Source organism: Centropristis striata, chromosome 13 (assembly GCF_030273125.1).
Source record: "Centropristis striata isolate RG_2023a ecotype Rhode Island chromosome 13, C.striata_1.0, whole genome shotgun sequence".
NCBI lineage: Eukaryota > Metazoa > Chordata > Actinopteri > Perciformes > Serranidae > Centropristis > Centropristis striata.
The window spans coordinates 18780092-18803281 of NC_081529.1; the positions used below are offsets into that span (position 1 = coordinate 18780092).

At 37.4% G+C, this 23190-nt stretch overlaps 2 protein-coding genes across 4 annotated transcripts; both read left to right on the forward strand.

Annotated features, from left to right (window-relative positions):
• Positions 1-1287: 1287 nt before the first annotated feature.
• On the forward strand, positions 1288-10008 carry hsd17b14 (hydroxysteroid (17-beta) dehydrogenase 14). The gene is given in 10 exon segments (XM_059347787.1): positions 1288-2695; positions 2774-2812; positions 3730-3827; positions 4147-4213; positions 4308-4404; positions 4892-4997; positions 5246-5266; positions 5268-5314; positions 6045-6141; positions 7639-10008. Coding segments are annotated over 10 exon segments (801 nt in total). The 5' UTR covers positions 1288-2613; the 3' UTR covers positions 7786-10008.
• Positions 8993-22763, forward strand: bcat2 (branched chain amino-acid transaminase 2, mitochondrial). 3 transcript variants are annotated; one of them, XM_059347784.1, is made up of 11 exons: positions 8993-9147; positions 11971-12042; positions 12486-12686; positions 13529-13639; positions 14754-14873; positions 15008-15171; positions 18608-18750; positions 18881-18966; positions 19939-20079; positions 20404-20478; positions 21376-22763. In XM_059347784.1, exons 1-11 carry the CDS (start codon positions 9130-9132, stop codon positions 21415-21417), a joined length of 1173 nt encoding a protein of 390 aa, XP_059203767.1. In that variant the 5' UTR covers positions 8993-9129; the 3' UTR covers positions 21418-22763. The 3 variants fall into 3 exon arrangements, with proteins under 3 accessions (XP_059203767.1, XP_059203768.1, XP_059203769.1); XM_059347785.1 differs by lacking the exon at positions 8993-9147 and adding an exon at positions 10719-10825 and having other exon boundaries at positions 10926-12042; positions 12282-12686; XM_059347786.1 differs by lacking the exon at positions 8993-9147 and adding an exon at positions 10719-10825 and having other exon boundaries at positions 10926-12042.
• The last annotated feature ends 427 nt before the right edge of the window (positions 22764-23190 follow it).

Genomic DNA, 23190 nt, shown 5'->3' on the forward strand with positions numbered 1-23190 from the left:
ATCTGTGTAATACAAATGAAAGTTAACTCGGCACTGCAGAAACAGCAAAACAAGGACACTTTGGGGAAATGAAAGCGTTCATCTGCAGAAACACATTTTTTGGGGTGCAGTCCACGGAGTTGTTTGGGTAAAATATCTCTTTAAATTTCCTAAAACGTGTTTTTATTGAGCATTCAAATGAAAATCAATTCAAATAGTCTTGGTTTATTAATCTGAAGAATGGCTTGTATCTGTTTTTGCAAAAGAACTTTAAAAATAAATTTAAAAAAGCACTCTGTAAATTCGAACACTTTTAATCAAAATGTTGTGCATGAAAAAGCATAAAGATTGTTAATCCGAAATAAAATGTCCCTTTGTTTTTGTCATAAAATCCACAGAACAGAAACACAGCCTTGCCAGTATTACATTAATTCCCTACAATATGTGGGGACTGATTAATATAGTATTAAAATAAATGAAAAAAACAAAATCTACATCTATCTATCTTGGTTTTCTCTGCAAATTCAGCTGAAAAAATCAGATTAGATCAAAATGAATTTTAAATGTGTGACTGTAAGACATATAACATTAGAAAAAATAAACATTAATCAAACCCTGAAAAACATTGAAATTGTATCACCCCCCACCCCCTCCCACATTAATTAGTAGATTGATGCTTTTTTAACCACATTCTGTACAGTAAATAACATAATCATGCAACAAGCTCCGTACATGCATCCAGCTTCATGCTCATCACCAGTTTATCACCATGTCCAGTCCACCCAGTGGAAACCTCCTCTCACCGTCTGCCTGCCTGAGCTGCTGATTCAAACTAATCACCCATAACTCTCCTACTGTACCTCCACCTCGGGTGCCTTTTGGGCTGACCCTTCCCTCCTTCTGACACAGTTTGTGTATCAATTCCCTCATGATGACATCCAGACAGCCCCTCCTCCTCCTCTGCCTCCACGTCGTCCCACCTTCCTGTGGGGTGTCACGTTTGGGAGGTGGCGGCGTGGCTCCTTCAGGGGCTGCTGCTGCTGTGGTGTTAATCTGCAAGTTAAAATAGTTAAGCTTGTTTGTAGGTCACTCACGGTCTTCACTTCTGCTCTCTCTCACGCTCAGAGCCACCCCGGGGAATGCTGTCGGGCCGAAATTCAATCTTTGACCCTCTCCTCCTCCAAGAGCACCGCTGCCTCCTCTCCCCCTCTTCTTCTCTGCCCCCAGCAACCCCTCCAGCCTCAAAATGTCACCCTCTGAACCCCTCACTCTTTCTTAAACATACTGTACATGTTTGCATGCATGTGTGCACATGAACTTCCACACTCACACAGCAGAGGCCAAGACTATAAGGTTACAAAAAAAGGAAAGAATTTAAGGAAAGTTGTTGTCCCGATGGTTGCGATTTACACTCTGGGTGAGACCTCAAATATGTTTTCAGTATTTTTCTTTGGTTTCTGTCACCTCTAACTGCTTTCAAAGCTGTCATCATTTATTTTAAATCGCATCTGGCTGCTTGACTGAGGCTTGTGCAGGATTGTCCACAAATTTAACACATGGTGAATGAAACTTGACCTGACAGGTTCAGCCTTCATTTTGAATTAAATATAAATCTTGATGTCTGTGGTTATTTTGGACACATCATGAAGCTGACACTCAAGCGTCTCTGTGTGGCACCGTGTCCGTGTGCAGTAAGAACTACAATTCCCATGACAGGAAGCTCAGTGCAAATGTTGCCTTCAAGTCCTCCCAGTAAATCCCACAGACTTACTTTTCAGAGTCATAAATGCAACCGTTTGGTGCGGTAAATAAAGAGGAATTTGGACGCTGTTATAATCTAGTTTTTTTTGGGAAGATATTGTCTGATTCAGGAGCATATTAGGTTAAGTCTAACCAGCGTCTAATTTGAGGCATATTTGTGGAAAGAAATTCTTATGCCCAAATTAGCCTCCTACTGTTAACTTTAATAATTATTAAATTATTATTATTTTAAAATAATTACACATGTAACTTGCTAATCAGTCCAGTTGGCTAGCACTAACGTTAGCAATTAGTTTATTTTTATTGTTATTTGACATATAAATTGAAGTATTCTTTTGCTAGAATTGCTATTCTGAAACTGGCATCATAGTTGAAACAGTCTGTGTGAAATTAACAGATATAATTATTGTTGTAGTTGTTAGCAGGAGTGGTTTTATTGCCGGTTTTCTTCAGGCTGCAGTTATTTATAGGATATATAAATGTGCCTGGAAAAAATATTTGTAATGTTTCTTTTAAGTAGTATATATCAAAGTTTACATCCTATTTTTTCAGGTTGTGTTAATGAGGCGTTATTGCACTTTTTAAAAAATAAAATTCGCAATTTTAGAGACTAAATTTCCTATCTTTGTAATTTCCCATACGATCGACAGCACTTGAACGCATCACAGCAAACCCCATGATGTGTGAGAACTTTGACCTGAATCACAACAAACTGCGGGGATAATATGAGGAAGTGCTTATTCGGAGATCATTTTCAGACCTGCAGGAAAGAAAAGTCACAGCAAAGTGAGTGTTGAAATAATAACTTCTGGTCTTCTGCAGTGTTACAGGAAGCGCTGTTTGGCAGCTTTTTGCATCATCATCAGAGCCGAAATGTCCCTCAGATACCACAACAAAGTTGTCATTGTAACTGGAGGATCCAAAGGGATTGGAAAAGGGATAGTCAAAGTGTTTGGTAATTATGATTTATATTTATAATGTGGATTTGTTTGTGATCAGACAAGAAGTGACGCACTGAACACGTCTTTTTTAGTGGAGAATGGAGCCAAAGTGGTGTTCTGTGCAAGAGGAGGTTAGTAATATCGTTTTTCTTCAACTTTTTTGCATTAAATGTTTTTTAATTGCTCTATCGTCAATTTGGAAAGGTGTATTTGATTAATATGACTTTAAACTGATGCATGCACCAGGTGCATCTTTGATAATGAATGGTGAGCAGATATTTACTCATATTAAAGTGGAAATACCACAGACTAAAATTTTAAGTCCTGCACTCAAAATTATATTTAAGTAAAAGTAGAAAAGTATCATTAAACTGTACTTTAGGTATAAGAAGTAAAGGTATGTATATCATGCTTCTTCCTGTCAGAATTTTATTAAAAATACATTATTAATGCATTGTATTATAGAATTTTATTAATTATTATTGTTATTTGACAATGTGTTGCAGGTTGTAGGTACTTTATATACGCCTGGTTAGTAGGGATGCAACAATACATCGAACTGGAACTATATAATAATATATAATAAGTTAATAATCAACAATTCCATACTTAAAATTATCTTTGTTTTTGAAAAAAAAATTAAATTTATATTCGTTTTTAAATTATTTAATTATTTATTTCATTTTAATTAAATGGCTGAAAGAGCTCAGAATTTTTTTTATATTAAAGATATAGAAATTAAATAGTCTCATATTTTATTTGTTTATTTGTTAGAATTTAATCAAATCGAATTGAATCATATCATCATATCACTGGTTAATTTATTAGTACAACACTGTTAAAGATGAATGTAGGGAAATAAAAAGTACAATATTTCTATCTAAAACGTTGTGGAGTAGAGGTATAAAGTCATAAAAAGAAAACACCCAAAAACAAAAACCTAAAAATGTACTTAGTTGCTTCCCCCATTGGTTATAATGAAGAACATGAGTTGTGCTGAAAGACGTTTAAACCTGAAGTGTGAATATATTTCTCTGTGATCACACAGGTGCAGCAGGTGAGGCTCTGGAGGCGGAGCTAAACAAAGCAGGGCCCGGCTCATGCAAATTTGTCACCTGTGACATCTCCAAAGAGGACGACATCAAGGTAAACCTAATGTTATATTGTCTGGTTATGTTGTTGTTATTCGATTATATAGTTATACAATCATCACGGGACCTGTCAGTGTGAGTTTATCAGCTGATTTATCTCAAGACTGAAGAGGTCAGATGTCCAGTTAAAATTTAACTTAATTTAAAGATTTACTTGCACTGAAATGTCAAAACGTTGCCCAACAGCTAGCATTAAACTTGTTAACCTTCACATTTGCGTTGACTCCAGCAGGTTCTGTGTTTGCTTGAGCTTCTGTTTGCTCTCGTTTGCTTTGTTAGAAACTGGTTTTTGTGTGTGTGTTTTCTCTCCACAGAGACTGGTCGCTGTCACAGTGGAGCGTCACGGACACGTTGACTGTCTGGTGAACAACGCAGGGTGGCGTGAGTCTCACTTCCTTCCTCCCTCCAGCAGGTGTGATGATGGGGATGTTTTCAAGTTGAAAATACATAATTGGTCTCTTTTGTTCCTCTTCAGACCCGCCTCATATACCCACTGACGACACCACAGCTGATCAGTTCAGAGATCTGCTGAATCTGAACCTCGTCAGCTACTTCCTAGCCTCTAAAGTAAAGTTTATAATTGTTAAACTTTTGAAAATGGCATATATTAATTACAACTTTCCCACATAAATGCTGACTTTTATGCAAGCAAAGCAAGGAGATTTTAATTTTTACAGCAACTGAACATCTCTTTCTAAAATGTGATTACATCTGAGTACTATTTTTATTATTAAATTCACTATACTAATTACTATATTAATATGTTTTTAATCCCAGTGAAACATTTTACTGTTACAGCACAACATTTTTAAAAAGATCAAAACAATACTTAACAACAACAATACTGCAATAAAAGATAGAAGATGCATAGAGTAATAGTTAATTGTTTTTAAAACTCCTTTTTAATCACATTTTTGTACATATTGTACATTTTGTACATTTGACTGGTTGTACAGGACCATATATATATATATATATATATATATATATATATATATATATATATATATATATATTAATGATGTTTGAAAGTGTATCAGAGTCTCCCTCTCTCTTCAGTATGCTGTTGCCCTACCTGCGGCAGCGGCAGGGAAACATCATTAACGTCTCCAGTCTGGTTGCAACCATCGGTCAGAAACATGCTGCACCGTACGTCGCCACCAAGGTGAGTTCATCCTGCAGGTAACAATGACTTCATTCATTATCTCAACCTGAGAGAGAGAGAGAGAGAGAGAGAGAGAGAGAGAGAGAGAGAGAGAGAGAGAGAGAGAGAGAGAGAGAGGAGAGAGAGAGAGAGAGAGAGAGAGAGAGAGAGAGATAGGAGAGAGAGAGAGAGAGAGAGAGAGAGAGAGAGGAGAGAGAGAGAGAGAGAGAGAGAGAGAGAGAACTGTAATGTGTTCTTTCCTCCACCAGGGGGCGATCATCTCCATGACCAAAGGCCATGGCTGTGGATGAGAGTCGCTACAATGTGAGAGTGAACAGGTGAGACAAACTGTTTTCTGTGGTTTCCTAATAGTTTCCTGCTCTCCCAACCGTTGTAACTCAGATTAATTATTATCTGGGATATCTTGGGTAAAAAAAAACTAAGACAGCAATTTAAAAATACTTAAAAAAGTAAAAGTCACACAATAAAAATCCAAACGAAAAAAGCACTATATAACAATAGAGATGATGTCTGCTTTTCGGCTTTGACCGACATGTTTTAGGTTTAAAGTGTTTGTTGCACGGGTTCACTCCAGGTCCTCCGGCTTCCTCCCACAGCTCAAAGACGCGTGTTAAGATATTTGTTGACTCTTGTGTGGCCTTACAGAAGATGCTTTCTTCATTTGTAATAAATAATGAGAGTGAATACAAAGAAGAAAATATTGCAGGGGATTTTGGCCCTGTTTTTGGACACAACCCTCACATTTAGCTTTGCTGTTCATTCCACAAATGCACGATCTTTACAAGTTGTACCTCCTTGTAAGGTGACTAATAAGGCTATCCCAACAATATACAAACAGCAATTAGTATTATTAAAGGAGATTAATAATGTTTCCAAACTTTTCTTGAGTTTATTATCAGAGTTGTCACTTATTAATAACACAGCATTAAAATGACATAAACCTGGACATCCACTCATTAAAAACATGTAAGATCTTTTAAGAGCAGTCTCTGCAAATTGCAAAAACTGGAGTAAATATTATAACATTTTTCAGTTTTCTCCCTTCAGCCTCTCTCCAGGCAATGTGCTGACACCTCTGTGGGAAGAGTTAGCAGGACAGACACCAGATGCTGCAGCGGCCATTAAAGAGGGAGAAAATTTTCAGGTAAGTAACACAAGGAACACAATCAGAGCAGAAGTGATCTTAATATAAGGTTGTGGAGGTTTGGAATGACACAAAAGCTTTGGAAAAAGAAATACAGTTAATGGAAATTCTTGTAAAACTTTAATTCTATCAGGCCCAGTATAAATTGATTTTCAGCATCATTTAACAGAGAAAAGAAAATGCAGCACAGTAATAATAAAGAGAGTTCCCCTTAGTTATTTTCAGCCGCAGAGAAACTTCTGGTTTCTGCTGGAGCAGCTTAACTGGAACAGCAGAAACCGCGTTCAGACTCCCTTAAAGTTTTACTGTAAATCATTATGAGGTGGCTGACCGTTCCTGCAGCATTGTTGTGTTAATCATGCGAGCTGCCCAGCACTGCGGTCGCTCCATTTGGTTGTAAATTTTTAAACTCCCTCAATCCTGAGTGGAGTTTCTGCAAACGGCTGTTTTTGTTTTGCAAATCACAGCTTTCTTTTCTTCCCAACCACTGAAGGTATTTGAGGATAAAGAGGAGACACCAGACTGTGATACCAAAACAGCAATTTCACTCCAGATACATAAAGTTTGATCTTATCTGTAGCTTGCTCTTCATTGAGAAAATTCGGAAGAGAGTCTTATATTTGAATGATTATAAGAAGGCAGATGGCCAGTGAGGTTATCTTGTTTAGGCTTTGTAGCTGATAGATACACGCCTGTAAGAAAAACACACACACACACACACACACATTGTGTATCGCAACCTTCAAAGAGACTTGAACAGCTGTTGACCTGTCCCATGTCAGAGGTAACTGGCCAATAGGATTTGGTTTTGCGGGTAAGTCCAACTTCTGTAGAAGAATGAAAATGTGAATTATTACAGAGATCAGGGCTCATTCTCACTGGGATCCTGCAAGAATGATGTCAGTCAGAGTCCAGCGCTGCATATCTGTAACTTTGACCTAAATAAAAAGCCTGCTGCATTGAGACCAGTCTTTTTTCTCCAGTGTGTGTTTACTCTTGGACTTCCAATCTACAAACCTGTGAGACCTTTACAAGAGGAAGCAATAAATGTTATTGTAATAGATTTATACAGGTTTCTGTGGTGTGTTTTCTGTTTCTTAGTGTTCATACAGAGGATGGATTATTTAATACATTTTTTTCTATTTTGGGGGTAATAATAATGAAAGACGTTTGTATTTTTCTGAGCTGGGAGTGGACTCAGTTAAAATCTGTAAATCTGCACCTTTTTGCATGGAGTCTGGTGTAAAAAACTTTCAGGAATCTGTAAATTCCTGGAAGCACAGGACATAAGAAGGGCCCCATGAGGATTTTCTTTTTTTAAATGCGTCTTTTTTTATTTGGCAAATAGTTAAGGGCCAATAATCTGTTTTTACTGTGCAGCAGTGACTGCAGGAACAGCTCTAGGAGCATCAAACACACAAGGAAGTTACATGATGCAACCACAAACAGTTGGAGCGTAATCAAGAATGAGAACTGACACGTTGTCTTCCCACACAGCTGCTGGGTCGTATGGGGACTGAGCAGGAGTGTGGACTGGCTGCCTTGTATCTGGCTGCTGATGCGACTTTCTGCACTGGGATCGAGCTGCTGCTGAGCGGCGGAGCTGAACTCAACTACGGCATCAAGAGTCAGATCCCCTCCTGAGGGTCCTCGTCTCCACAGTCTCCTCATCACATAGCTGATGTAACAGATACACACAATACCATTAAAAAATTTGGAGTCTCCTGCCACAAACATTGTACAATGGTCCAACCAGACTGACCAGTTAAGCAGCAAAAAGAGACAAAGATCCCTTTGACAAACAGAAAAGAAGTCATCAGTCAGTGGTAAAAGAAAGTTTCGTAAAATTTCTGTGTCTGTGCAGTGCATAGTGCCTATAACAAACTGTCTTTAGCTTTATAATAGTAATAAAAAAATATTAGTTCAAAACAAAACAAGTGACATTACAAATAAGAGAAAAATACCTAAGGACATTCAAAGAAAACAAGGTGACTTAAAGAACTTGACATGATGTATAGTAGATTAGATGTATAACAACCTTTAAAAAAAAATTAAATTATGATATTAAAAAATTGTAAAAGGGTAATAATAATCATAAATGTATTACATGTTTTGAGAAAATAAAAACAATAATACTAGGTGTTGATAATAAGGGAGGGATGGAAAAATAACAAAATATAAAGTTTGATGTTTAGAATTATCAGCAACTGAAGTATGGAGGGTCCTGGCAGGGATTCAGACCGGAATTATATGTTTTTATATATCTTTCCCTTTTTGAGAGCTATTAATGATGAAAGCAATAAAAAGCATCATTATAGCAGGTGAATCCAAACTTTTAGACAGTATTGTATGATCAAGTGCGCTGCTAACATTACTAAAGTGAACACTGAATGGATGTAAACACAGGGAGGATTTTAATTAAGTTAATTATAAAGTGACTTTTCATTCATGGTCTTTAGCAAATTGCCTTTCTGAGATCAGTCAGCTTAAAATGTTGGCATCCTGACCAACTGTAAGCGGACCGGCGCCCCTCCCCACCGCTCGACCAATCAGCGTCGACCTCTTTGACCTCGAGTAACCTCCGTTTTTGAGGCTGCTGGTGTCCGCCAATCAGATGTCACGCTTTTGTCACGCCCTCAATGACTTCTTGACTGAATTATAATAACACTGCATTATTAAATTTACTTTGTGGCTCATTTTTCCATTTAAATACTTACATAAACTAAATATACAGAACAGCCCGAGTGATTTTACATTTTTAACCCTAAACAAATAGAAAAAAATTACAAACTTTTATAAACTAGCTACGTCAATTGATTTCCTTAAAGGAGTAATATTACGAAGGTTTTTTTTTTTTTTTTTTATGTCTGGGAGGTTTCTGGTTTCTCCTCAGCCGATCAGCGTGTCCTGTTTCAAAGCGGAACTCAAGTTGACTTTCAGCTGAGGGTTTGTTTCCGCACGAACAAATAATCTTTTATCACAGCGGAGATGGCAGCCCTCCGAACGGTGAGTTCATTGACCGATGTCTGTGTGCTGTTTATTATCTGTTTACATTGCCTGTCTGGGTAAATGATTCACTTAAATTAGAGATAAGTCGGCCGATAAAGATAAAAACATAGTCTGGTTTACTCGGAGTGGTGTGTCTGCCCCGTAAGCTTCGATGGTGGCAAAACAATGCAGCGTGGAAAGGTCATTAAACCAAACTTCATGCTGAAAATTGTGAATTTAAAATTGTCGCCTTTGTCATCAAAAATAACCCTTCGGAAAACATAACTCAATGTATTTTTTAATATCTTTAAGGCTTCATAGTGATTTCGGCGGACATTCAATCAACATGTTTGACTGTAATTTATGAGGAAAAAAATAAGTTGTATATCTTCTCTACATTTACGGTGTGTGTGGTTGAAGGCAAGCAAGACAGTTAAATTATTGGCAGATTATAAGTATGCCGATTGAAGAATGTATCCGTCTGATGCTAGAGAAGTCCTGATTTTTTTTGTAAACGACCCCTCGAGAATGTTTGTTTGAATTGTCATATTTGTAAATGGTTTGGCCTGAAGCTAGCAGGCAGCTTTCGTCTCTTCGGGTGGCTTAGAAAATGAAGTGTATATGCCTGTTGATAATTCATTGTGCTTGTTCTTCGAGATTCGCATTTTACTTAAATTGCTGTCTCAAAGCTGCTGATGCTAACTAGCATATGGCAATTTTGTTCAACTTTAACTCAAGCCTGTGGGTCCAGATTAAGTAAATCAAAATTTAGTGTTTCATGCATCTGATTAACACGTGCATTGCACAAACGTCCCTGCAAATATATTTGATTATTTAGTGAAAACTCATGGTCGCAATAAAGATTGAACTTGCATCATCCATTCCAAACACACACACTCTCTCACACACACACACACACACACACACACACACACACGGGCTGCACCAGAGTCGTTGTGCAACTTTGCAGGACTTACTAAAGCATTAATTATGCTGTTATCTAGTTCACTGCCTCACATATAAACATCTGATAGTCATTTGAACTGGGCAACATAATTGACGGGAAAGGTTGTTCTTTACAAATTTACAAACAAATGTAAAAGAATAACATTGCAGATTATAAGATTAATTGTGGGATAACAGAAAGCACGGCCTGTTTCACAAGAGAAATCTAATAGGGATGGAGGTAATACTCCGATATCAGAAGACTAAACTTTACTAGCTGGGAAGGAATACATGAAAATTCATGAAGATTGGGCACTTCTGGAAAGTTTTTTTTATTTTTGGCAGGGTGTTAGGTATGGGCCTAAGGTTTTTAAAAATCCATGGATACAAGTTGGGGCGGTGTCGAGTCAGTCAATGAAGCCTGGAAGCTTCTTTTCACTCATGGTCTCAAGTCCCTGGATTCAATCCCCCCGACCCAGCATGCCTTATTCCAGCATGGGAAGCGTGCCCTGTACACTGCAGCTTTTCTCTGGAAGCAGTCCCTCTCCAAAACTCCAGAGATTCCAGACCTGAGTGAGTGGGGTTGGGAATGGAACGACAGAACGAAGTCTGGGTGCCATACTGGACAGATCTGGAAGATGTCAGCAAGGGATGCTCACTCCTCCTCAACTGTGGCTGTGTGGTTGCCTGTAAGGGCAACTGTTGGTGCCAGCGAGCTGGACTTCGCTGTACCACATTGTTCAAGTGTGAGGTAGGCTGTACTAATAATGATGAAGAGTGAAACAAAAAATATTTGAAGAAATTCATGGTGTTTAAGTATGTATTGGGATTTTTTGTGTTATTTTCGGCAGGGGCCATTTTAGATTTTATGGATAACTGCCACTAGGGGGGCCGCCCCAACTTGTATCCATGAATTTTTAAAAACCTTAGGCCTATACCTAACACCCTGCCAAAAATAAAAAAAACTTTTCCATAAGTGCCCAATCTTCATGAATTGCATTCCAGCTATACATGCAAACTACAAATCCAGTGAAACTAGGGCATGTAAATGAGACTACAGTTCTAACAGGAAGCCATTATTGTTTGTCGCCTTTTTGGTGTTTTGTTTATTGGGTCAGATGTTGTCTTCCACATTACCTTTTGTCACGCACACAAGCTCCTTGAAAACTACTTTCTCACCTTGCACTCCTCATTTTGCATTTTGCGTTTTGAGTCGCCTGCATGTATCCAGTTACAGCTCAGCACTTCACACCTGCGACAGGCATGTGTTATTAGCTGCATGCTGTGAGCTGCAGGCAACATGATTGGTGCTGAGTCACACACCCACAAACACACAATGTCACACATGCTGCCCCTGTGTGTTCCCAAGGGTGGAAGAACTACTGTCACCCGGAAAGACGAGTTGTTCTACAGTAAAGCAACAAGTTGTGTAGAAAAAACTTAAGTTATGATTAGAGTTTATATTGAATGTAAACAGATTTTTTTTTACATGTATCATATGCACAGGTTGTTTTTTTTTTTTACAATAATATTATGAATGAAAGAATATTTCACACCATCATGATTATATCAACCAATTCTATAAATAAACACTCAGAAAATAATGACTAAATATAAATAATACAAATGCATAAAATAATAATAAATACCTAAATACACATCGGTTATGTTTGTTCAATATCTGACCATTAAAATAAAGAATAAATAAAAAATAAATGGTTATATAACCACCCAAGCATATTTTTTTCCTGCTTTGTAAAAGGGACTTTAATACTAACGAAACATATTTCGATACCCATAGATTCTGATGTGGCTATTCTAGGTCCTTATAATCAGCCTTCTCATGATTATCGGTTCTATGTTTAAATAAAGAGTTATGTTTTCTCTGATCTGCAGGCACTCCATGGACGACTCATTCAGGCCCTCCCCTTCTCTTTTGGCTCCCTGCGGTTCGCCAGTTCCTTTAAGGTAACGAGTAAAACTTTTTTCTTTCCCACAGGGTGAGGCCTGCGTCACCTCCACCCAGTTTCATTTACAGACTGACTTGCCTGTACATGTCTGAGTAAACTGTTTATTGTGTATTAGAAGAAGGAAGTGACATCCTCAAAAAAGGGCGGTGGGGGATTTGTTTTTTAAACATGCCTTGAATTTAAATTTTTTCCCCATCTGTCTGCCCCTTGCTGTCTGTCTGTTATCATTTAATTCAGTTTAATTTAACTTAATTAATTATGTCTAATTGACCAGATATGTCAGCACCTTGTCTGACTGCATAACGCTTAACTAATTGTCCTTATAAAGCATGCTCTGTCAATAACATTTAAAAACAATCGCTGTATTCGTGGCTCGCTCTGCTCTTTTCCCGTCTTCTCCTTCTTCTCTCCGGCTCTCTTGTCCGTCCGTCTCCACCTCAGGCAGCCGACCTCGTCATCGAACGCAACACAAAATGCAACACGAAGCCCGACCCCTCCACGTTGGTGTTCGGCAAACACTTCTCAGACCACATGTTAACCATCAACTGGTCGCAGACAGGCGGCTGGGAGGCTCCTCAGATCAAACCTTTCCAGAACCTGTCGCTGCACCCTGCCAGCTCCGCGCTGCACTACTCCATAGAGGTGAGCAGGGATCTGTGTTGTTCCTCATGTTTTTACTGCGTGCTGCTGTAGTTCAACTGATAATAAACTGTTCATCTAGTACAGACACTTCAGGAACTTTTAAGGACAAAAATGTCCCAATTAAAACCCTCATTATGTCAGTTTTTAAATCTAGAGCCCAGAGGCTTCCAAATTATCCAAAAAAATAAACCGTTTTGGTTAGTCTCACTAATCTTCAGTTGATTTGGTGCCATAAAGCAAATTCATTTTCCACCAGATTAAGCCAGTATCTCATGTTGGTCCTATGGAGAAAATACATGCTAGTATTTAATGGCATCAAAATAAATGTTTTTGCCATAGAAATATCAGACTGGGGAAACATTTTGAAGGTTTTTTTTCTATAAATAACAACAGTGGCATTGTGTAAACACTTTTAAGTGTTAAAATTCTGAAAAGTAAGTGAACATTTGGTGGAGATGATCAAGACTAAAGTTGGTTAAAAGATTAGTAGAATAGTTTTATGACAATTTTTTGACCTCAGTGGACATCAGAGCAACTTTTTAAAGTAAAGCACAAGGTTAGAACAAATGAAATAAATGACGTAAAAATGCCAAATGATTGAATAAAATATGCAAAGACATTTTCTTTGTAGAGGTCTGTTTCATGAAGAAAGTTAACAAAATAAGCCTTTCAATTAGTTTGACTCATTATTAATTAGTTTATGAGAAGTTATAAGCTTATTTGGTAAACTTGATTTCTGGAACAGACCCTGGGTCCATCACACTGTCTGTTGTTGTCAGTTAGAAATGTGGTACGTAGAATCAGAGATGATGTGTTTCTGTCTCTGTCTGTCCTCTCTCCAGCTGTTTGAGGGCATGAAGGCGTTCCGTGGAGCCGACAACCACATCCGCCTGTTCAGACCCATGCTGAACATGGAGAGGATGCACCGCAGCGCTGACAGGAGCTGCCTCCCCGTGAGTTTGTACCTGACTTCGTACTCAGAATCCCTCAGAGAATTCTCTCGCTCTAAAGAACTTTTGTACAATCTCGTGTGATGTGATGGGAATTCATTGTCTGCACCCCGCAGCAACATGCCCGGGCCCTTCTGGGTCTGAATGTACCCGAAATTCTTCAGATTCTTTACACCCTGTCACCCTGAAGCTTTCAACGTTATGCCATGTTATGTAACTACATGGCAGCCAGCCAAGTTGTGGTTTATAACCCAGAACACCAGCCTGATGCAAGAGTTAATACCTCATCAGGTCTCCGTGGAAACTTGTCTGAATCCAGTCTTTGCACGAGTCAAATGAAGACATGTTGTGAGTGATAGATAGTTTACACATGTAATCCAAGACTATTAAAGTCTGCAGCTTTTCTCAGAAGCAGCAGTCATGTCTCATTGTGGTGTCAGTGACTTCACTGAGCTCAATGCTTTTAAAAGAGTACAGTGTTAAAATACTCTAACAAATAAAAGTCATGCTTTTAGAATGTTTTTGTTTAAGTAAATGTGCAATAGTATGAGCATCAAATTAATACACTTAAAGTACCAAGAATAAAAGTACTCATTTTGCAGAATTTCATAATTATTGATAATGTGCTCATCACTTTAATATTGTAGCTCATTTTACCAACTACATATGCACAGTTTCACTGGGAGGTAACATTCTGTAACAAACTTAAAAATAAAGTATTGATATTATGTTAGTAATACAAGTTATAATTTTGCAGACTCTCTCATCTTCCCCATACTCGTAATTTTAGTGTAATTAATTCACTCAGAAGAGACAAAATGCACAATAAAGAAAGTTAAAGATTAATTTCACTAACGGCATTATTATTGTTTTGTCTAACGGTTCTGTAGATTCCGCAGTAATATCATTACTGTGAATTATTTTGGCCACGATACATACAGTGAAAATCTAGATAGCGACAGCCCTGATTCTGTAAACAATCCTCTTTCTGTATTAACCGTTTTAGATCAAATTATTTGGTGCACACAAATGGATAAATGCCAGTTTTTAACATGATTATTCAGTGAAGAAGAACGATTATTTGACAGTTGACGTCCTTGTCTTTGTTTCTGTGCAGCTGTTTGATAAGGGAGAACTGTTGGAGTGCATCAGGAAGCTGGTGGAGGTCGACCAGGAGTGGGTTCCCTTCTCGCAGGACGCCAGCCTCTACATCAGACCCACCTTCATAGGAATTGAGGTGAGCTTTAACTGACAAACTGATTTTCAGTGCAGGTTCTCCTCTCAGCTAAAGTGATAAATGTTGCATGTTGTTGGAACACGATCCTGTATGCTCTGCTTACTGTCTCCTCTTCCTTCCTGTCTGTCCTCCAGCCATCCCTCGGCGTGTCCCGGGCAGGAAAAGCTATGATCTTTGTCATCGTCGGCCCAGTGGGACCTTACTTCGCCACCGGCTCCTTCAACCCTGTTTCTCTGCTGGCGGACCCTTCGTTTGTCCGGGCGTGGCAGGGAGGAGTCGGAGCCTATAAGATGGGAGGGTGAGTTTGGCTTCTTTAAACTGCTGCAGCCTCGTATCAGGCAAGGCTCAGAGGCTTTATTGTGCTTAAGTTGCTCTCTTAAATATCTCATTTGTGTCACTTCAGACTGAATCTGTTGGTGTGAGAGCATGAGGCTGAATGTCTCAGAAGGGTCATCTGTTGCACACAAATTAAAAAAATTGAAATGCTCGTTGCCTGTGAGTCAGTTTGAGAATTTACCAAACAAATCATGGCTTACAAAACAGCTTTCTGAGAAGAAGAAGGAAACAGACATAAATTGTTTATATTTTGGATTTTTTTATTATTGAAATGTATCATTTATATCAGGACAAACCCCTCGAGATGCATCATCTAGTTTTCAAGCATTTCTCAAACCAACAATCACAAAACAGAACAACACAAGACACAATGTAATAAAGCACAATGATACAGAATAAATAAAAAGACAAAACAACCTTGTAATAGACACAATGCGAAGAACTAAGATCGATCTCTAAATAGAGAGAAAGAGGATCATGACATTACTTAAAACACTGGCAATGAGTTTTAAGATGAGAAAACTTTTTTTTTTTTTTTAAATGATGACAAAATAATAATGAATAATTTCAAGTAAAGGGAACAAAAAATGTCTTGGACAGTAAGGATAATTTTTTTTAAAAGCATAAAAGAATGAATTGGTACCATTGAAATTGACGTCTTCTATGTTATATCGGTGAATCTCTTATTTAGTCCATTATTGGTGATACAATTCTCTGATATTTAATGTAAAATAATATCTGGAATGATACAGAATTTTAAGACTTTTAAAGCACAAATAAATCCTCATAAATACAATAAAAACACATCAATATAAACCCTATAAATACAAACAATATATATAATAAATAAATAAATCGGTGTAATTCTGAAGTCCTACAGCTGTTTTATAACCCTGTCATGGCTGAGTGTCTCTGCTCTTCACCTCAGCTGTGTTTTTACTGCTGTGGTGGAGCTGGACAAAGTACAACTATTTGGATTTTCCGCTTTGCTTATTGAACGTAGAGAAACCTGCCACAGAGCCAGACACTGCTGCTGCTGTGCCAAGAGAAGCAAGAAACGCAGAGGAACAATAGAGCTTCTTCAAGACAGACTTTCTGTCTCGTCATAGCAGGAAAACTACATGTTATTTATGTCACCAGATACAGCTGCAAAGGACAAGTCAAAGCATCTAAGATCTCTGATATAACTGGTTCAACTGGTCTAACACAGGCGGATTAATGGAACAGAATCAACATTAATTCTCCTGCTTCGATCATTTAACCCTCTGAAGCCCAACAAGCCGTTTCAGGGCATTTTTTATTGGCTTTGTGTTTCACTGCAGTATAAAAGTCATGCAGCTGGAATGGAATCAGCAGAATCATGGATAGAAGTGGGAACAACAAACATGTCTTTTGTGCAGAATAACAGTTATAATGACATAAATCATAAAAAAAGGCTAAAGGCAAGCTGAATTCCTATCAAAAGTATCACGAATATTAGGGGGAAAAACTGGCATGCTTTACATATTGAACTATTTACATTTTGACAACCTCTCCTGTCCTCTCCTCTCGGCTCTGTGTAAACAGATTTTCAATGAATATTTGTCATGTGACCGTTCGTCTCAGCAGAATCAGTCATGGCTTTTACAGTGTCAATGAGGAGTATAATTCAAATGTTTTAACAGGATCAGCTTATTCCAAAATACATTTGAAAAGTGACATGTAGAATAAAGTGATTTTGACTGAAATATCAAAACATTTTGGCTTCTCTTTGGTCACTTTTTCTAACATAACCGATGATCCATTCAAGGACATTTCGACAATAATTCCTGTATTTACAATTTCTTTCTACGATAAATAGTGTATTTGTGGTATTTTTTAATCCCCAAAGAATTAAAATGTCTGCTGTGACAATGGTCTGTTGAGCTGTACTGTATTTTACTAAGACAAACACAAGAAGTGAGGTAAAACGTGCAAATAGGCAAAAGTAATTACAATATTCACAGACAGCAACAGTATAAGTATTTTCCATTAGGAGACGCTTTTCCTCAGAGTGAAGGTTGTTAAAGGGCGAGTCCCTCCAGTTTTTCCACTACAGATGCCGTCAGTGCTCCTGTAATCTCCACTCGTTCCACACAGCCTGTAATCACAGCCTGAGAGTCAGTTACATAACACACTGAACAGCCACTCGACACACTAAACCAACAGAATCTGCTCTCACTTCAGCCATCAAGCTGCCTTTAGCAGCACAGTCACAACTCCAGGGTCCTCACTCTGTGTTCTCATGTTTATTTATTGTGTCTGTGTCACATAAACTTGATGAATTTAATACTTTTTGAATCCCTAAAAATGATTTCCATATACAATACATCTTAGTTTCTTTTATCCAATTCTTTTTGTATCAGATTCAGTAACAGAGGGGAAAGAGCTTTTTTTAATCACACACTTTCTTATGAATTTTGTATGCAACTGTATTTTCTTACTTTTTAAATTATTTTTATCTGATCTAATCTCATCTAATATGGAATTTCTCGACAATTTTTGGCAGACGACACCATTACCCTTACTTTGACTTTTTCTGACATACTACACTTTGACGTTTCTTTTCAATTTTTGGACATATTATTATATGGTGGTAAACAACTTACTATTCTATGGTGCAGTTTTGGACAAACTGCACTTTTTTCAACATACGATACTATGGCATCAATTTTTGGACATCCTATAATATGAACTTTTAAAAATATTTTTACCTACTATACCATGACCAACAAGCTATGCTACAGCATTTTTTGGTATATTTGGACAAACTTCGCTTTGACCGTTTGGTTTTTTTACTTTTTTTGACATACTATGGATTTTTTCCCCATTTTTGGACATGCCATACTAATGTTTCCAGACAGAGCTGCATGTTTCTCAGGATGTTCTTTCGTTTCAGTGAGAAGATGATGACAATGGCAGTTGCTTTTTTATTTGTTCATGGGAGTTTTTTGTTCAGTCTAGATAATCTTTTTTACCTGTTGGCATAACAGTGATAAGATGAAATGTTTCCACTGAGTCCTCTGTTGGTGAAAGTGGTGACATTTATCACCACAATGCTTCCTTTGCAGCTCAAACTCCTGTCTTTGAGTGTTTGTTTGGGGTCATAACAGAATTTGTTTGAGATATTAAATGTGTCCGTTTTAAAAGTATATATCTTAGTTCTCCTGAGATTTTTATTTTTATTTAATGTTGAACCAATCACAGCATCAGAGATACACAATGTTCATACAGCATGCAGGAAAAGAAGAAAACAATTTTTAGGAAAGCATGTTTATTAATCGAACTAATCACAGAAATGACTTCTGGAGGATGAAATCTATTTTTCCTTTATCCCTTTCTTGACACCCATGGTTTATTTTAACTCTCTCTCCGTGCAGGAACTACGGCCCTACGATAGCAGTGCAGAACGAGGCCGTGAAGCGTGGCTGTCAGCAGGTCCTGTGGCTGTATGGAGAGCAGGAGGAGATCACTGAGGTCGGCACCATGAACCTCTTCATCTACTGGACCAATGACAAAGGAGGTCAGACCCTTTTTATGTCTTCAGTATCTGAAATGTTGTGCTTGAGGTGTTCTGTTCACATTTTCTCTTTGTACGAAACATTCAAATACCTTGTATTTTATTAAAGATCAAACTGTTTCTATGTCTGCAGAGAGAGAGTTATTTACTCCTCCTCTGGATGGCATCATTCTCCCTGGAGTCACCAGACAGTCTCTGCTGGACCTAGCCAGATCCTGGGTAAGACCACTTTAGACTGAACACAAACTCTCACACAGACGCCACTGAGCTTTTTGAAGTGAATTCAACCTGGTGTCTCGAAACCTTGATACAAAACATAAAAAATTAAAATGAAAAACGTAGAAAAAAATGTCATAGTATAGTATGTCCTCAAAAATATTGAAATGGCCCAATTATACTCTGTTGATTCATGTGGTAGTATATTTTGTCTAAATATAGCGAAAATACACCATATTTTCAAATGTCCAAAAATGACCCCCTCAAAAAAAAGTCATACTATAGCATGTTGTTTTTTGTTAAAAAATTGTCAAATTTTAAAATGCCTAATATGCTTAAAATGGGTCAATTATACTCTGTTGATAAATGTGGTACTATAGTTTGTCCAAAAATAGCAAAAAACCACACACATTATGGGATGTCCAAAAATGACCCCCTCAAAGAAAAAGTCATACTATAGCATGTCGTTTTTTGTTAAAAATGGTCGAATTTTAAAATGCTTAAAATGGGTCAATTATAGTCTGTTGATACATATTAGAGCTTAATATGGCCAGAATTGACAGAAAAACACCATATTTTGGGATGTCCAAAAATGAACCCCTCAAAAAAAGTCATACTACAGCATGTCGATTTGTCAAAAATGGTAAAATTTTACTCTGATGATACATGTGGTAGTATAGTTAGTCCAAAAATAGCAAAAAAAACACCATATTATTGGATGTCCAACAATGACCTCCTCACAGCACCGCTGGGACCAGCAGTAAACACTAAGTAAGCACTTTCTGCCACCAGTTAGGCTCCTCAAACAAAATATATCATTATTGTTGGTAAACAGTAAATTGGTCTAAAGTGTGTCATTAAAAAACCCTCATAGCATAGTATTTCTTAAAAAATGTCCAAAACAATGTAGTATAGTCTGGCATAAAGAAACTTTAAAAAAACGTAGATCTTTGGTGTTCACTGTGTGTGTTTCAGGGTGAGTTTAAGGTGACGGAGAGGACCATGGCCATGAAGGAGCTGCTGGAGGCCCTGGAGGCTGGGAGGGTCCTGGAGGTGTTCGGAGCGGGGACGGCCTGCGTCGTCTGTCCTGTCGGCAGCCTCCTCTACAGAGGAAAGGTAGGAGTCCACTCTCCGTCCTGTCCATATTAAATTATAAATTTTTCTATCTTCTGTTGTTATGACCTACTGTTACTGTAAATCTGCGTTCTCGTTTTTTTTAGAAAGAAAGACCTATCCGGCAGTTTATTTGCATTTTTTGATTTTGTTATTATTCTTTTATTCTATTGACTTTTCTTAAATAGATTTTTAAAAAATATTTTATTGTTTTTTTAATAATTGTTTTTATTTTTATTTTTTTCTTCGGACTGCACGTTTGTATAAAAGGTGCTATATAAATATATAAATTGAATTAAAGAATTAAAATGTTTCTTTCTCTCTCAGATGATCCAGATCCCGACTATGCAGAACGGTCCGGACCTGGCAAAGAGGTTCCACAAAGAGCTTACTGATATTCAGGTGAGTGCTTCGTCCGATGCAGGATGTAATGTCTTCTTCAACCTGCAGGTCAGCGCCCCCCAGTGGCAGAATAAGGAAACTGTAGAAAATATAATCAGAAATATCTCTTCAGTTTCAATTTGAAATTAGCATTTTTTTAAATAAAAGAAAACTGAAAGCACGTGACAGGATAAAATATTTAATTGATATTAATATCATTTTTATGTAAGGTATTCCAATTCAGTAACTAAATGAGGGTTGTAGTAACAATTATTTTCAGTTAATCTGCAGATAAATAATATAAATAATATTGATTATTAATTTGGACTATGAAACATTTTTTTAACTCAAACTCAAATTCTTTCGGTTCACATTTTATATAAAACAGAAAACGCAGCAAATACTCACAGTGAAGAGACTGCAACTTTAAATTATTTTTCACTATTTTTGTTGATAAATAACATCAACAAATGGTTTCACTTATTAACCAAATGCAACAACTTAAGGTCATTTGTTGCAGCTCGAGCTCTTAATTTAACTTAAATTACACAACCCTGTTCTGATTATGGCTTTCTACAGCCTGTTATTTCTGAATGACAGCTTGCTTCTACGAAAATCTATCATAGACTGCAATAAAATTATCCAAAAAATACTATTTTTAAATCGATACAATCATTTTTAAATCAATATTTTGTGTCAAATTATTGCTTTATTTTATAAATGTCCGTGTCATAAGTAAGATAATGTACAGCCAATCCCTTCAGTGTGATTGCTTTGGTTTCATTTTGCAATAATGAGCCACTGTACATTATTCATTACTCTGCTTTAACTTTTTACACAACAACAAGCAACAAATAAACCATTTCTTGCTTGATAACTTTCTCCCCTTCCCGCTCTTGTTCCTTTTGCTTCACGCAGTACGGACGCAAAGAGAGCGACTGGGCGCCACTGGTCTGTTAAACCTGTGGCCGTAACGCACCAACAGTTAGTTCTATGATTCCAGTCTGGACGACCAGCAGCCCACTAATGCACTCCTGCTTCACTTACCAACGAGGAGACGGACGCCTCTCTCTGTCTGTCCGTCTTCTCGGGCGATTTTTACACGTTTCTTTTCTGAGTGGACTCTCATAGGATGATGGTTTGAATGTAACAGCTCGCTTTGGAAAGCAATATGAACAATATGCAACATTTCTTTTAACTTGACACTACCATTAACTTACGGCAAAGCAGGAATAAAAGCCGTAATTTAAAGGAAAAAATGCAGCAGGATGATCAAACGTAGACATGAGGTGTCAGTGCTGGTGATAAATATATACATTTAAATATTAGACCAGCACAATTAAATCTTTAATGTAATTGGGTCAAATTGTTTGAAGAATACACTCCATTCAAGCGTTTTTCCTCACATTCACTTGCATTAATTCCTCATGAGGACAGTGCTGATAGCTAATAGCACAAATATTCATTAACAGTAGCAAAAAAGATGCACAAACTGACATATTTCAGACGTAGGAGGTGAAATATTTGCAATCTTAGGACCTCTAGGCAGCCTGGTTTCTCCTCAACAAATGTATTAAACTGTATCTGACAACAGGAAACAAAGTATATTAACAATAACCCGTACTACTTGCAGCAAATGTGTGGTGTTTTCTCCGAAACCTTTTAACTGTTACGTGTAGGACGTGTAGGATGATGTTTTGTTACTGTTGTGAGCGAGTTTAGCTGTTAGTTGTCGTGGGGCCACGTCACTTTGACACCAGAGTTTGCACTGACCTTGTATCTGAGTGTGACGCCAGCTTTTTTAGGGAGGAAACCGGAGCGGTTTTAATGTTTTGTTTGTGAAGACTGCACAAAAGATTGAGATTAAGAATGATCCGACTGTAGAAGAAAAGGACTGTTACACGCTGGCACTAGTTTTTCTGTGTAATCATTATGAAAACACTGTAACTAATGTTATTTTAGAGGTTTTTAAATTATATTTTTCCTTGTTTTGATGTGAAATTTGGCCGACTGTCTTCCAAAGTGTTTCACTTCATGTCCTTCCCTCTCTGGTTCTCCTCTCCTTGAATGTATTTTTATTTGACACACATGCTGTCCACCTGTCCCTCTCTTCTGTCTAAGTGCCTGACCTCAGTCTGTCAGCTTCCTGTTCTGTGGATCATCAGCTGCTGTTTTGTTTGATTTTTTCCAGTTAGTGCACTAGGGGATGTAGCTGGATTTTATGATTTGTCAGTTTAGTTATTTTTAAATGTGCTGTTACTTTTACTCAGCTGTAATGTTTTTACAATAAACCTGAGTTCAGTCTCTTCTTGTGTTGTCATTTTCTGTATGGGTTAATTTGCAGGAGATGATATTTTCATTTATTGTTTTGTGTTTGTGCAACGACCCCTTCAAAAAAAGGTCATACTATAGCATTTTTTGTCAAAAAGAGTCAAATTTTAAAATTCCCCAAAATGCTTAAAATGGCTTATTTATAGTCTGTTGATGCATATTAGAGCAAAATATGGCCAGAAATGACAGAAAAACACCATATTATTGGATATCAAAAAATGACCCCCTCAAAAATAAGTCTGTAAAGGCTTTAATGCTTTTACAATAAACCTGAGTTCAGTATGGTTCAGTCTCTTCTTGTGCTTCATTTTAATCACATCAGTGGTCATTTTCTGTTTTTAAAGGGTTTATTTGCAGAAGATGATTTCATTGTGCACCTAAACTCCCAAATAAACACTCAAA